General features: G+C 40.4%; 1 protein-coding gene across 2 annotated transcripts; it reads left to right on the top strand.

Moving 5' to 3' along the window:
• Positions 1-527: 527 nt before the first annotated feature.
• Positions 528-6,587, top strand: LOC139984719 (uncharacterized). 2 transcript variants are annotated; one of them, XM_071998746.1, is made up of 4 exons: positions 528-603; positions 1,328-1,393; positions 4,293-4,360; positions 5,066-6,587. In XM_071998746.1, the coding sequence occupies exons 1-4, from the start codon at positions 538-540 to the stop codon at positions 5,418-5,420; spliced, it is 555 nt and encodes a 184-aa protein (XP_071854847.1). In that variant the 5' UTR covers positions 528-537; the 3' UTR covers positions 5,421-6,587. The 2 variants fall into 2 exon arrangements, with proteins under 2 accessions (XP_071854847.1, XP_071854848.1); XM_071998747.1 differs by having other exon boundaries at positions 4,293-4,365.
• The last annotated feature ends 6,245 nt before the right edge of the window (positions 6,588-12,832 follow it).

Genomic DNA, 12,832 nt, shown 5'->3' with positions numbered 1-12,832 from the left:
TCTGGAGGGCAGAGGATGTTGTCCCCCTCGTGCAAAGTGACATCAGGTTGCGCATGGAGGCGGACCATGCACGGCTTCCCGACACTGCATTCCGTAGACGCTAGCGCAAGCCTGTCGTCTACTATCGGGACGGCGTTCCCCGGATGAAATTTGGAGTGAGTTACTTGGTAGGTGTGGGGGCTGTGTGGTCGTTACATAGTATGGGTTGGTTTCATTTTTCTGTTTGTGGTTTGGGGTTGGCTTTTTGGGGCTTGTTTGTAGTGTTTTATTTCTTTTGCTTCGGTTGGCATTTGGGTCCGTGCCCTTTTCGCGTCACGTTAAACGCTGCGTTAGTGAGAGATTGATGGGTTTCAGTTGTTGCTTTACAGACTGGGTTTGTTTTTGGTTTTGTTGACCTTTGGTCCGTGTCCGTTTTTTCGTAGCACGTAAAAAGCACAACAACAATGTTAAGATCATTGTGTGCTAGAGATGTGGTACAGGTGAAGATAAATGACCATTTGGAGGAGGTGACTGTTTTTGAGGTGCAGATTGAAAGGAATGATGGAGAAACGGCTACTTTCCCAGCCTGTCTTCAGATGGAGCTTGAAGAGGATGGGGAGGAAGGTAAATTATCTCACCATAGAGGCAAATGGGCTGTTCTTTATAGAAACTTGCCTTCGGGTTTTTAAGTTTTGATTTCCTGCTACAAGCAAACAAGATCTAAGTTTGTACAGTCATGACCCCGTGTATGTTTGTATGTATTTGTCTGCTGTTGGTTTTTGATGCCCAAGGTAACAGTTATTCAACTCACAGTTTGTGTGTGTGAGTACCCACATACAGAAGGATACACAGGTTGGCACCATGCTAAGGGATGTTAGCCCTAGTCTTAAAGTTGTGCCCTGCTGTCACCACTAACATGAATAAAACATGTTATGAGAAGTTAACAACTTCTCAAGTGATGTTTATATTTGCTTAATTTCTGCATTTAGAGTGTTAGTAAGTGCAAGTACAGAATGTAATACCTCACCTTTCAAAACGTCTTCTATAGTGCATTCCAAGAGTTATAATTGAGCAAGTAATGTAAGGGAGTCAGTGAGAGTAATTGGGGTGAGGTGCCAGGCCTCCTTTGGAGTTGCAGTCAAACATGTATTGTTAAAGTATATTTCTCACCATGACTCAGACTTCACTGTACAAATAGCAACCTCTGGTGTACTTCAACTGATGTTCAAAGTAGGGCAGTTGCTTGTGATGTGTGGCCATCTTGATAACCATTTTATTCTGTCAATGTCCCGTACTACCCTAGGCATCTGAGTTGAGAAGTTGTTTTATACAGTTTTTTTAATTGTAGGAACAGAGAAGAGGAACAATAAGAGGAAGGTCACAACTCCAAAGGCTGTCAAGGCTACCACATCAGGTACAGTTCTAAGCAAACTGTCAGTTCCTTAATTATAATTAAAGAAATGGAAGTTCGTTTTTAATTAAGCTCATTTTCAGTTTGGATTGAAGGGGTCTTTTTGTCCTTGAGTTCATTTTCACAAGTTTGTTAAGAGCTTTTACTGAGTATTGCAAATTGCGAAAACAAAGCAGTGCCTCTGAAAAGAAATACTTTTTGTAGGATATCGCAGTAGTATTAAAGAGATTCTTCAAAATATGTATGTTACAAAATTGGAAAGGCGTATTAAACAGTAGTATCTGTAAAAGAGTGTGTAAATGTTGTTATACACTACACAGTATCTACACAACATTTATGGGAGCATAAGATTTGTTCACACCTTGCTGTTATAAGATGCATATGTAATAGGTGTATCGGATAGTTCAAATGGTTATAGTTTGCCACCATGTAGGGGAAGAAACTATTTTGGTACTTCAAAGTCATAAGAACGGTGTGCCCATTTTATTTAAAGTACAGGCACGAATTGATATCAAGAATGGGCACAGCTACTTAGTTTTTTAAATGTAGGCTTGCCCTCCACAAATCTCCCACCTGTCAGCCTGAGGCAAGTAAAAGTCAATCAGGCAAGTGCATTGCTCAATATTGTAATGGGGCAAGTAGCTCTGACCTTCGAAATAAATATTCAAAAAAACCAAAATTAACACATTTGCCACCACAACATGTACCATTAATGTGATCCTTGAACAGTTCCATAATCATCACAGCCCATGTATTTTGAAGTTCATGAGCAAAAATACTGTAAGTTTATAATGCTCGGAAATTCTTGCATTAGCATTGGCCCTAGTGTTATGTGTATACTATGTGCTTGTACAGAAGTATTCCATGTGGTAGTGTAGAATATATATAACTAGAGCACCAATGGTGCAGAAGCTCATACCTTTTCGAGCTTAAAAATGTAGGGCCCACAAAACCAATTTTGGGCCCGTGAGGGATACCCCCCCCCCCTCCATTAGCAGAATCCTGGCCACACCACTGGCTATAATTCCTATTTTCCCCTTTAAATCCTATTTTACCCACTCTCTCAAACAATACCACTGACCTACCCTATTAAACTTTCTCCCCTCTACCTTAGCAGACATAACAAGCACTCCCTACAACGCATAACTTCACAAGCTGCCTACATACCTCAGGCTCAAAGACTTCTAAGAATCGGCAAGTGCTGATTGGCTATAGGGCTCTCATGCTTACAGTTCAACAGTTAATAACAACTCCCAGTCCTGCACAAATGTAAACAAACACTGCAGACACTGGGAGACAAATTAAAGGAGCTTTGGCAAAAAGTGAAGGCTCAGATTTTTTTAAACAATGGGATTAATTGTAATTAATTAACTTTTGACCAAAAATTTTTAGGCATCACCTTATTCATACACAATCCAACAATCATCAGTTCAACTTTGAATATGATCCATCAAAATCTTGAGAAGATTGAGATATTTGAAAATATTACAAAGAATGACCCCCGATGACCCCCTAAATGACCTTTGACCTCAATTTTCCGAACACCCCTCGTAACTCTCATCCCGAGGAACATTGTGACCAAGTTTCATTATAATTGGCCATACACTGTACGAACAGGAGCAATTTGAAAATATAGGGCCGCGGCCCGGCCCACAAAAGACCCCTAGTTGATCTTTGATCTGAAATTCATGAACACCCTGAAGGTAAAACTACCATAGTACTATCGTGACAAACCCTCAACATTGTACCATGGAATCTGTAGGAGAAGAAGCATTTTTCGTATTTCCACAAAATGGCCCATTACGGCCCACAGGTGACCTTTGACCCCAAATTTTGGATCATCTCTGATGGCCCTATACCTAATGGTCCTTGTGTCCAAGTTTCATGAAATCCCATCAAACACTGTGCGAGTGGGAGCGGTTTTACCAATTGTTGACGGATAGAGTGATAGAATGATAGAGTGATAGACGCCGCACTGTAACAATAGCTCACACCAGCATGCTGGTATGAGCTAAAAATGACAGTACTTATTTGTATTGTAGTTGTATGCTACAAAGCAATTGTTAGTAACTCAAGATTTATAATGTAAACAAAAAAGGCAGTGTAAGTGATTCAAAAACACTATGTTTGAGCTGATAATGATGTAACTGGTATTGATTTAAAACAGAATTGATAGAACCATATTTTACACTTGGACATTCTTATGCACCAACTACTATAACACTTGCCTAAGCAACTAGGCATATGTGCAATACATACATCATGATGCATGGGCTACAGTGTGAAAGAATAATGTACCTTAAACTGCAATATGACGTTTGTAGACTTTATAATTTTTATGTAGGTTTGGATTCGACAAATCATAAGGGCAAGTATGTTTAGAAAACAGCTAGCACCATGGTCAAGTACTAAAAAGTGACATTGTTGAAGCCTCGTGTTTGGGCCTACTGTATATCATATCAAGGGTCTGCGCAATTACTATACGCGAATAAATTCAAGTAGAGGCATTCATTCATGCCTGGTGTCGGCTCGTTTTAGTGGTAAAAATTATGCTACCATTTCATATGTTAGCCATGACAAATGGTGCCAATTTAATTTTCAAACAAAAAAAATTTTCATGTAATCAAATACATAAACGTGAATAGAAGTTGAATATATGTGTTTCAACAGTTTTATGCATGAATTGGTACAAAGGCCTGTCCAGTTGATGTGAGCTATACTGTATTTAAAGCATGTCACTTTGAACAGGAAGAGATGTAACCTCTTTAACATTCAGCTTCCCCAGTCTGTAAGATATAATTTTCTGTTTACAATTTTGTCTTTGGTAATTTCAATTGTCACTTGTCAGCATTATCAAAATAGGTATATTATGATTATTACATGTCACAAAATTTCCTTTCAGATATCCCTGAAGGTTCCATGGGCGAAAGTTCAACTCCTTTGGAGAATAGTGCAGAATTACAAGATACAGTAATGTATATATTTGAATTGCCAATGAATTGTTATAAATATATGAAAAAATAAGAATTTATTGATTTTTGACATCAAATAGGTACATTTCTAGTAGTTTTCATGCCTAGATGTACTCGTCATGCTCGATATATCTTGCATACATAAATGCCCCCCCCCCCCCCCCGCTTGCTATGGCCCATGTAAGTCTAAGTTGAGATTGCCTGCCTTCATACAGTACACTTGATTGAACTTGAAGCTAATTGCCTTGCTTTCCTAAAGAACTGCAATTAATGACACTGCTGCAAACATACCATATGTGACCAATTGGATATATAGTTCCACACAGTGTTAATATTCCAAGTATTATTGTTATCTAGAGAGTGGTACAGGGACAATTGTTTTGTTAAGTGATATACTTACTGGTGCAGTTGGAGATCATGTATACATTCAACAATTAAAAAAACTTGAAATCTTCTATATTAGTTAAAATTACACATTTTTTAATTGACAAGAAATTACAGAAATAGCTGAAATAAATTTGAAATTAATAATAGTTCAATCTTATTAAACTTTCAATAGCATATGTGGCCTTGGAATATAATATGTTTGATTTGATTTTCTTTGCTTTTTTGGCATCCTTATTTGAACTCGGGATTTTTGAAAGCTCCTAGTTACACTTCACAACTATGAAGATGTTGCACTGTACATTCTTGTCATTTTCAGAAAAGATGCATTTTTCCCGTGCCCCGAAACTTTCCTGCAAGTTGGAGATGTTGTGCAAGCATCTGGGATAGGGGTGTCTGAAGGAGTACAGAACATATGGAAAGATGGTAGTTCTTACACATGTGAGGGATTTGTTATTGATAAGACTGACTTCTGCATCTCAGGACCAACAAAGAAGGTGGACAAAGCATCCGTGCATTTTTCAAGGTATGTGAAACAGACATTAAAGGGAGCCACTAAGAAGGCCTTTCATGCGTCTCAGGAAAAGTCCAAGCATGATTATGTTTACAGGAAAGCAGTGAGGACAGGTCATCTGCGACAGGCTTGCTCTGGAGGAAGTCGAAAGAGCTCTTAAAGCAAGGCTAGAACCAGAGCAGTTTCGTTTGCTTTAGCTTCTCCAGATGTAGACCTGGAACTTTTTGGACTTGATTTTATTGCAAAGAAGAGAAAGACATTCATTCTAAGGGATAAAAACTTAAACATGCTAGACAACATTTTTTGGTTTGGAGTGGGATATTATGAGAGGAGACAGTTGTTTCAATTTTGTAAGACAGTTTGTGGTGACATTGACCAACAGGAAACTATTGAAAGCTGTAGTATTGACGGCTTGTTGTCCTCCTCCAGCGAGCAATGTTGGACATTTGTATGGGATTTCATACAGCAAGTTAAACCTGAGTTTGAGTTAAGGTCAAAAACTCCTAAATTTCATGATGTAGTCTGCTATTTGTAATGTTTATTCTCTTACTGTGATGGAAATTCCTCATTTCATAAATGGTAAAAGTTGTTTGGACCATGATTATCATGGTTACTCTTGTGCAGTGAATGCACTTTTAGATTTTTTTTAATTTGGAATTTGTAAATACATACCAAAGTGTCAGTTTCACTCAATTTTGTATGAAACATGTGTAATCAGGGATAAGGTTGGAATGGCACCATGTGCCATGAAAGAACCTGTTTGGCACTGGCTCTGCAATAATCTAGTTTCTTCATATGCACTAAAGGGAAGGTATGATGCAGAAATTATGTCTAGTCTACAAGAAATGGCGAATAGTTGCACTTCATTTGGTTTTCAGTTTAAGTCATACATGTATTGAAAGAGCTAATGGCGAATTACCATTACCTGTTGAGTTACAAGTAAACTCCTTCTGTGCAATTCCGCCTGTCAGTTTTGCCATAAAAGGGTTCCCCGCAAGAAGGTGAACTTGAAATATCCGATTTTCATATGATAGAGTTAAGCATGGTTGATGCCAAGAATGTTGAGAATCCTGCAGTTAGAATTGAGGAAATTATATATATATCTTCAGGGAAGCATATTGTTACGAGGGCCCATTGCAGCCTAACGCTAGTCACTGCTAGTGAGAAACCTAATGTTATAATGTGGAGAGTAATTGAAATTGCCTACGTGATAAATCAGTATTTGAGAAATTAGGTCGGGTTACCGTGTCACAATGTTGTAATACACGATTGTTCTGGTATATTCCTTATGATGACGCGCTGGTCTCGGGTTAACGTCGGTTTACGTGAAGTCGTTTACGTCGGTTTACGTGAAGGACTTCCAAGAATAGAGAAACTGGGTCAAGTGTATCGAGAAAGATCTAGATGATTCTTGACATGGCGAATCGTATAAAAACCCGCCCAGATCGGAGAGTTTCTCAGTTTCTGAACGAATACAAGCGACGACACATATTATACCATTCTACTATATATCGTCAGTGCTCAACTGCCAGTAGTTTCTGAGGGATTGAGATATCGATAACAAGATTGATTCTACACTTCCATTCAGAAGTTTGAAGAGGACTTTGCTGTGAAAGTACAGTTTTCCAGTCTTTATTTCGGAGGTGAAGAATTTTTGTCTCCGTTGAGGAAGTTCGTTACGCCAGGAGTTAGTGGCTATTGTTACGCCCTGGGTTGTTCGGGATGCGTGTACCCCGTATTTCGAACACGCCCAGGGCTACTAAGAATATGTTTTCCCGTTTTGTTTGAATAATTTACCCTGCGATTTGTTGTCCATTCATTCACCATTCCATTTACTTTTGTTTTATTATGCAGGTCTCTTTCGCTCTCCCCGTCGTCTGCCATCACCAGCATTCCAGGCATTCGCTCTTTTATTACACGAGTTGTTCTGTTTAGCGTGTATCTATTTTACTATCACTTGCTCTCTTAACCTTGTTTAATGAAGACGTTGTTTTTCTTATGTATTTTGTATTGTGGAAACTGAATTTATTTCGTTGAAGTTCGGGCAGAGAACTGGAGACCAGCGGTGAGCAGCACGGCAATTACAGTAAAGTATTATTTTAAAGGCAAGGTTGATTTATTTTAGAGAGCGGGTCCGGGAGTGAAGGCTGACTACGGGCGCCATTCCTTTTGTATAGTATAACTAATAAGTTGCCGTCCTGGTTGGCTTCGTTGCATTTTTAGACTCCGGAGGTAGGGTCAAATTAGGGCTCTCCCCGGAGGTATTGCAGAAGTTAATCGGGGCGGGAGCACATTAGGCAGTATTATTAGTTCAGCCTGCCGTTGGCGCCCCGTGTCGGGTATTCACTCTCGTGATTCTTAAGGGCCGTGCTGCCCACGCCCTGGTATGTAGAGTATTTTTTATTTATTTAAACTGAATCTCTGCCCGTTGTTTGCTTTTATATTTGTATACGGCAGAAAGTCACTGCCTTATTTTTGTTAAGTGTATGTTTAAAGTTAATTAAGCTATTAAATTGTTGATTTCAGACCCAGTTCTCTTTAACTATATTCTTCTCTCTTTTTTTGTGTCTATTGGTTCAAGCCCTGCTAGCATAAGTCTTCGCCTCCCCCCCTTCCCCTGCCCTGACATCAGGTGGCCTCCAGCTGCCTGATTTCCCACGCTACCGCTCGGCCGGGGTACAGGGGTGTTACACTATAAAGCTGATTTTGGACTGACTCTGGTAATATTTAGTCGGCGAGAAGTTCGACTTGTGCTTCACTCTATTGTGGCTGGAAGTCCGTCTTCTATTTTGGAGCATCGCCGGAAAGAAGGTGACTGCTGTTTCTGGGATCGCGAGAAACTTCGTCGAGGACCAGTGAATTTCGCGGTACAACGGACCGAGAATCGTCGTCATCAAGGTCGTGGCCGCTGAGGGATATCGCCGTTGGAAGAGACCAGCGTGTTTTAAAGCGTATCCTATCTTGTTAAGTTTGTGAGTAATTTTCTATATATTTGTAATTATCACTTGTTGTTGTTGGTTCGAAATCCATTGTTCAATATAGTTTACGTTCTCATTTCAAATCTCTAGACTTGTCAATTTGTCTGTGTTCCTTACGGAAACGAACCCAGGCTTGTGTCTCGTTCAAAATTAGTTATCGAGACCTCTCGCATTCCAACGTAACAAAATGAACTAGTTGGAGCTGTAGTAATGCAGTTAAAATCATTTTGCCACTAAGCAAAGTGGGCACAAAGTTTGTGTTGTTTGATGGAATTCTTCAGGATTCAGTGCCTTATCCTTCTTTCGCCTCTGCAGTTGAGGGTAACACTTCTGAACGAGTCTCGGCTCCTTTCGCGCACTCTCGCAGGATCTATCTATTTTGGAGAGAGCTACCGGGGCGAAGTTGAATCCAGAAAAGACAAAGGGCCTTCGTCTTGGTAGCTGGAGATACAGAGACTTACCATTCGGTGCGTCGTGGTCGGATCAGAATATCAAAATTAATGGTATATGGTTCGGCTACGATGCACCTTGTGACGTCACCTGGAACGAGAGGGCTGAGGTATTTCAGAGCAGACTTGAAACCTTTGGCACCCGCTGGCTTTCGATCTTGGGGAAAGTCACCGTTATTAATCGTTTCGTTTCGCCCATCTTGTGGTACCCGGGCGCGGTGTACCCTATTCCGCGTCGCGTCCTGGTACGGTTGGAGAGGGCGATTTTTTCATTCATATGGTCTGGTGGTACAGAGCTTGTCAAGAGGGCGGTATTGTACCAAAAACTGGAGAAGGGTGGGTTACAGGTGGTTCATCTGGGAAGTAAATTTACCTTTTTGTTTTTAAGCAGTTGTTTGTAGCGGTAACTGACCCAGGGTTGCCTTGTTCATATTTTGTACGTTTTGGGGCGGTTTGCACCTGCGTCGATGGGTCCCGGCGCTGTTTAGCAACAGAGAACCGCATAGTAGTACTCCAAACAGGGTGGTGCGTGTCATCTGCTCCGCTCTGATTGAGTTGCCCCCTGTTGACCTGTCACAGACGGCCCTCGTTCACAGTTCGTTGAGGGATAAGGCCTTGAATGCAACTTTTGTCCAGGGACGTCATTCCGCCGAAGTATGGCGTTCGGTGCATTCAAGGCTGAATGGTTGCAGGCTCCGTGATCTTGCATGGAGAGTTGCACACGGTGCCTTGGTGACCAACCTAAAAAGATATCATTGGCGATTGGGTGATGGACTGTGCCCTAGGACCGGCTGTGACAGCTTAGACAGTACTGCTCATGTTTTTTGGCATTGTTACTTTGTAGTAAACTTATGGGAGTGGTTCCAGACCTGGACCGACCGTGTTACGGGAGACCGTTCATGGTCGGTAGGGCAAGGCTTTATTTTATATGGGGTAGACCCTCCAGTTTGTTCGGTAGCTGTGTTGCACCGCATCATTTTTGTTTGCTCTATTGTAAGAAAACATGTTTGGCGGAATAGATGTAATTTGGTTTTTAGGGGGAAGGTTGCCAGTTGGCAGGCAGTCCTAGAGGCGGTGAAGTCGGACATTCGCCTTCAAGTTGAAGGCGATTTTCGCCGTTTATCTGGGGCTGCATTTTTTGGACGTTGGTGTGCTGGGGAAGGGTTTTTCGTTTCGCTGCGTGCGGGTCGTCCTTTTGTAGTTTTTGGAATGTTTCTGCGGGGGGGGGGGGGGGTGTTGGGCGTCTATGTCGCTGGAGGTCGGCGGGCGTATTTTTTGGGCTCGCTTGACCTGAGTTTCGTTTTTCAGAATGGGATTGGCCGTGCCGTTTTGTATTCCACATGGCGGATCACGTAAAAAGCACGTAAGCCTTCTATGTAACGTGATTTCAGCAATGATATCATTGTAACATTCTCAGATATTTTGCTCTTTATCTTGTAATATGTACTTGCTTGGACATTACTACCTCAAGCGTCGTCTGCCCTGTGTTTATAGAACTTATTGTTTATTGAATGCTATCAAGCAGTCTCTCCTCATTATAGGTGTATTTGGTGCCATATATATTCATTGCAGTAAATCTTAGTCATTTATGTTTGTCTGTGATTCATTCTAACACTGCCTTCAGTAACATGAAATAATTAAGGTGCTTTGTAAAGTTATGTGTGACATGCAAGCCATTGATTTAATGTCTTTATAGCAATATCATGGTAACCTTCTCAAGCCTTTTCCAATTTACATTCTATATTATTTTCAACTTGCTTCCTGAATGCAATTATTCGGTCTTGCTATTGTTAAGGTAACCTTATGTTGTGCTTTATTTCTCTCTATCCTTTGAATAAAGTTGTAAATCTGTCATGTGAATAAAGTGTTTGTATTCGAAGAGATTCTCATTTCCTTTTTTTGTATTTGTTAACACAGAACTTGTTAGATAAGTAAGAAGGACAGTTGCCCATGCTTCTCCAAAATATTCAGTGGTAAAATGTACGATGTTTCATTATCTGACATTGTGTAGACATTCTTAATCATGAGCATTAATAGTCACAAAGGACACCTTCAACTTTTTAGGAAATTGAGGGGTATAGTATTTTACACCTGAACATAAGGACCCTGCCTATGTGCTCTCCTCTCCCCAACATGACTTAAAATGAAGTTTGCAACTTTGCACAGGCCTCTTGACTCCCATTTTTTCCCCTTTAATGACTATTAAATACTAACTATAACATGATGGCATATAGTAATGATTGATCAACAGGGCAGTGATATTAAAACATACAGTAACCTGGATCAGAGAGTGTGCATTTATAGACAAGTAATTTTTTTTTTAAATTTAAAGTTTTTTTCTTCATATAATTGCCAGGAAACCTCTTCCCTTATTTTGCCAATACATGTGTTTTCAGGTTATTGTTGTTTACTTGAAAAGATCAAGGCTTGGCTCCCTCTGTTTTAGAGTCTATATTGCATCAATTTGTCATTGGCATTTTAAAACAGAACCATGAAGTCTCAACAAGCATTGATTTTCAAGGAGAACAAAAATATCTACAACCTCTAGTCCATCCTCCAAAACATATGTGAAGCAAATTAAGAGCTGTAATGGAGATTCAATGCAGTGCACCCGTTGTGTGTAATACAGTGTATTGGCATGGGTCTACAATTTACAGCAGCTTTATCAGTATGCATGACGGAATCAACTGCTCCATTGCTAACTGCACTGCAACACAGTCCGAAAAAACAATAGCAATCTGTTACTCTGCAAGTAGTTCTGGCAACAGGATGGGCAGTTGAAGGTGGTCTTGCCAGGGTGTGAACAAATAAACTTTTCCAGCTCACTGAGCCCAGTATGGTTGCAGAAGAGATCAAGTTTCAGAGAGTGGAGGGTCTAAGAGAGCTGAAATTTGCAACGTATGGCTAATGGACAAATAACTGTCTTGGTAATATGTTAATGAATAGTACTAGTAGTATATTAATGATAATGTGCAAAGCACCTGCGGGCCCAACAATCAATCAAATTAGTGATCACTGTGCATTGGCATGCAGTAGTCCATATCTTACATAGCCCTAGCTGGGCCTATCATTTGGACAAATGGTGCAATAGGCAGAAAGAAAAAACTAACACTATCGAAAACGCTGTTATATATGGAAGCGCAGCACGGAAAGTGACAAAGAGAGAGGAGCAAAAGTAGGTTGCTTTTCAGTTGAAGTGCATACGAAGAATACTGAAAATACCTTGGACAGAACTAGTTAGCAATGACAGAATTGCAGCAAACAGTCATAAATAGAAAGAGTGTAGAGATACGGAGACGCAGATGGAATTGGATTGGTCGTATTATGAGGAAGGAGGCAGGAAATCATGCAAGAGTAGCAATAGAGGGCACCACAAGGAAGGAGGAAGGTTGCAGGCTACACGCTACGCAGGCTACAGGCTACGCAGGCTACACAGGATACACGAAACCACTAGGAGAGAGACAAGAATGGCTGGAGAAGCTGGTCCAATGTGACAAGAGCTGCAGAAGATCGACATGGGTGGAAAGACAGCATAATGACTTTATGTAACAGACGTTACGGAGAAGATTAAGAGTAACAGTAAGGTCTATCATTTATCAACCATTTACTTTCAAATTGCACCAAGCTTAAATGATTATAGACACCCTGCAAAAAAGAACTTCAGCCCGCTTGTAAACATATGAGGCTCTACATAACACCATCCTGAGCATGTATATCGGTTTTACTGTTAATGACATCAATAGCCTCCATCACAGAACAAGCCTTTATATTGAAAACTACTTACATGAAATAATAGTCTTAGTGCATTTTTCCTTTGTACATAATATTTAAAGTACTTCAGTTGAAGAGAGTTTGTGTTGAACTGTGTCTATGGCTAAGTTGTAATGCAGAGCAAAAGCTGAGATATATGCTAAGTGTCACGGCTGAAAAGAAACATAGTAGTAAACTATGACACAGAACTCAATGTAACCTTGAACATACCAGTTTGTTCTGTTGCTGTGTTGCAGCGTATTATTTGAGTTTGTTCTGTTGTAAACAAAAAATTGTTTGGAGGAATAGATGTGATGTTGTTTTTAGGGGGAAATTTGCCAGTTGGCAGGCAGTCCTGGAGGCGGTGAAGTCTGACATTCGCCTTCAGATTGAAG

This window comes from Apostichopus japonicus, chromosome 17, assembly GCF_037975245.1.
Source record: "Apostichopus japonicus isolate 1M-3 chromosome 17, ASM3797524v1, whole genome shotgun sequence".
In the NCBI taxonomy this organism is placed as follows: domain Eukaryota; kingdom Metazoa; phylum Echinodermata; class Holothuroidea; order Aspidochirotida; family Stichopodidae; genus Apostichopus; species Apostichopus japonicus.
Note: the sequence above shows the minus strand (reverse complement) of the source record. Positions and strands in the feature narration are given on the sequence as shown.

Excerpts from the sequence above, each read along its gene's own strand:
- LOC139984719 (XM_071998746.1), top strand. The coding sequence starts at position 538 with ATGATGGAGAAACGGCTACTTTCCCAGCCTGTCTTCAGATGGAGCTTG. Across the intron at positions 604-1,327 it reads TGAAGAGGATGGGGAGGAAG|GAACAGAGAAGAGGAACAAT; the intron begins GTAAATTATCTC and ends TTTTAATTGTAG. Across the intron at positions 4,361-5,065 it reads GTGCAGAATTACAAGATACA|AAAAGATGCATTTTTCCCGT; the intron begins GTAATGTATATA and ends TGTCATTTTCAG.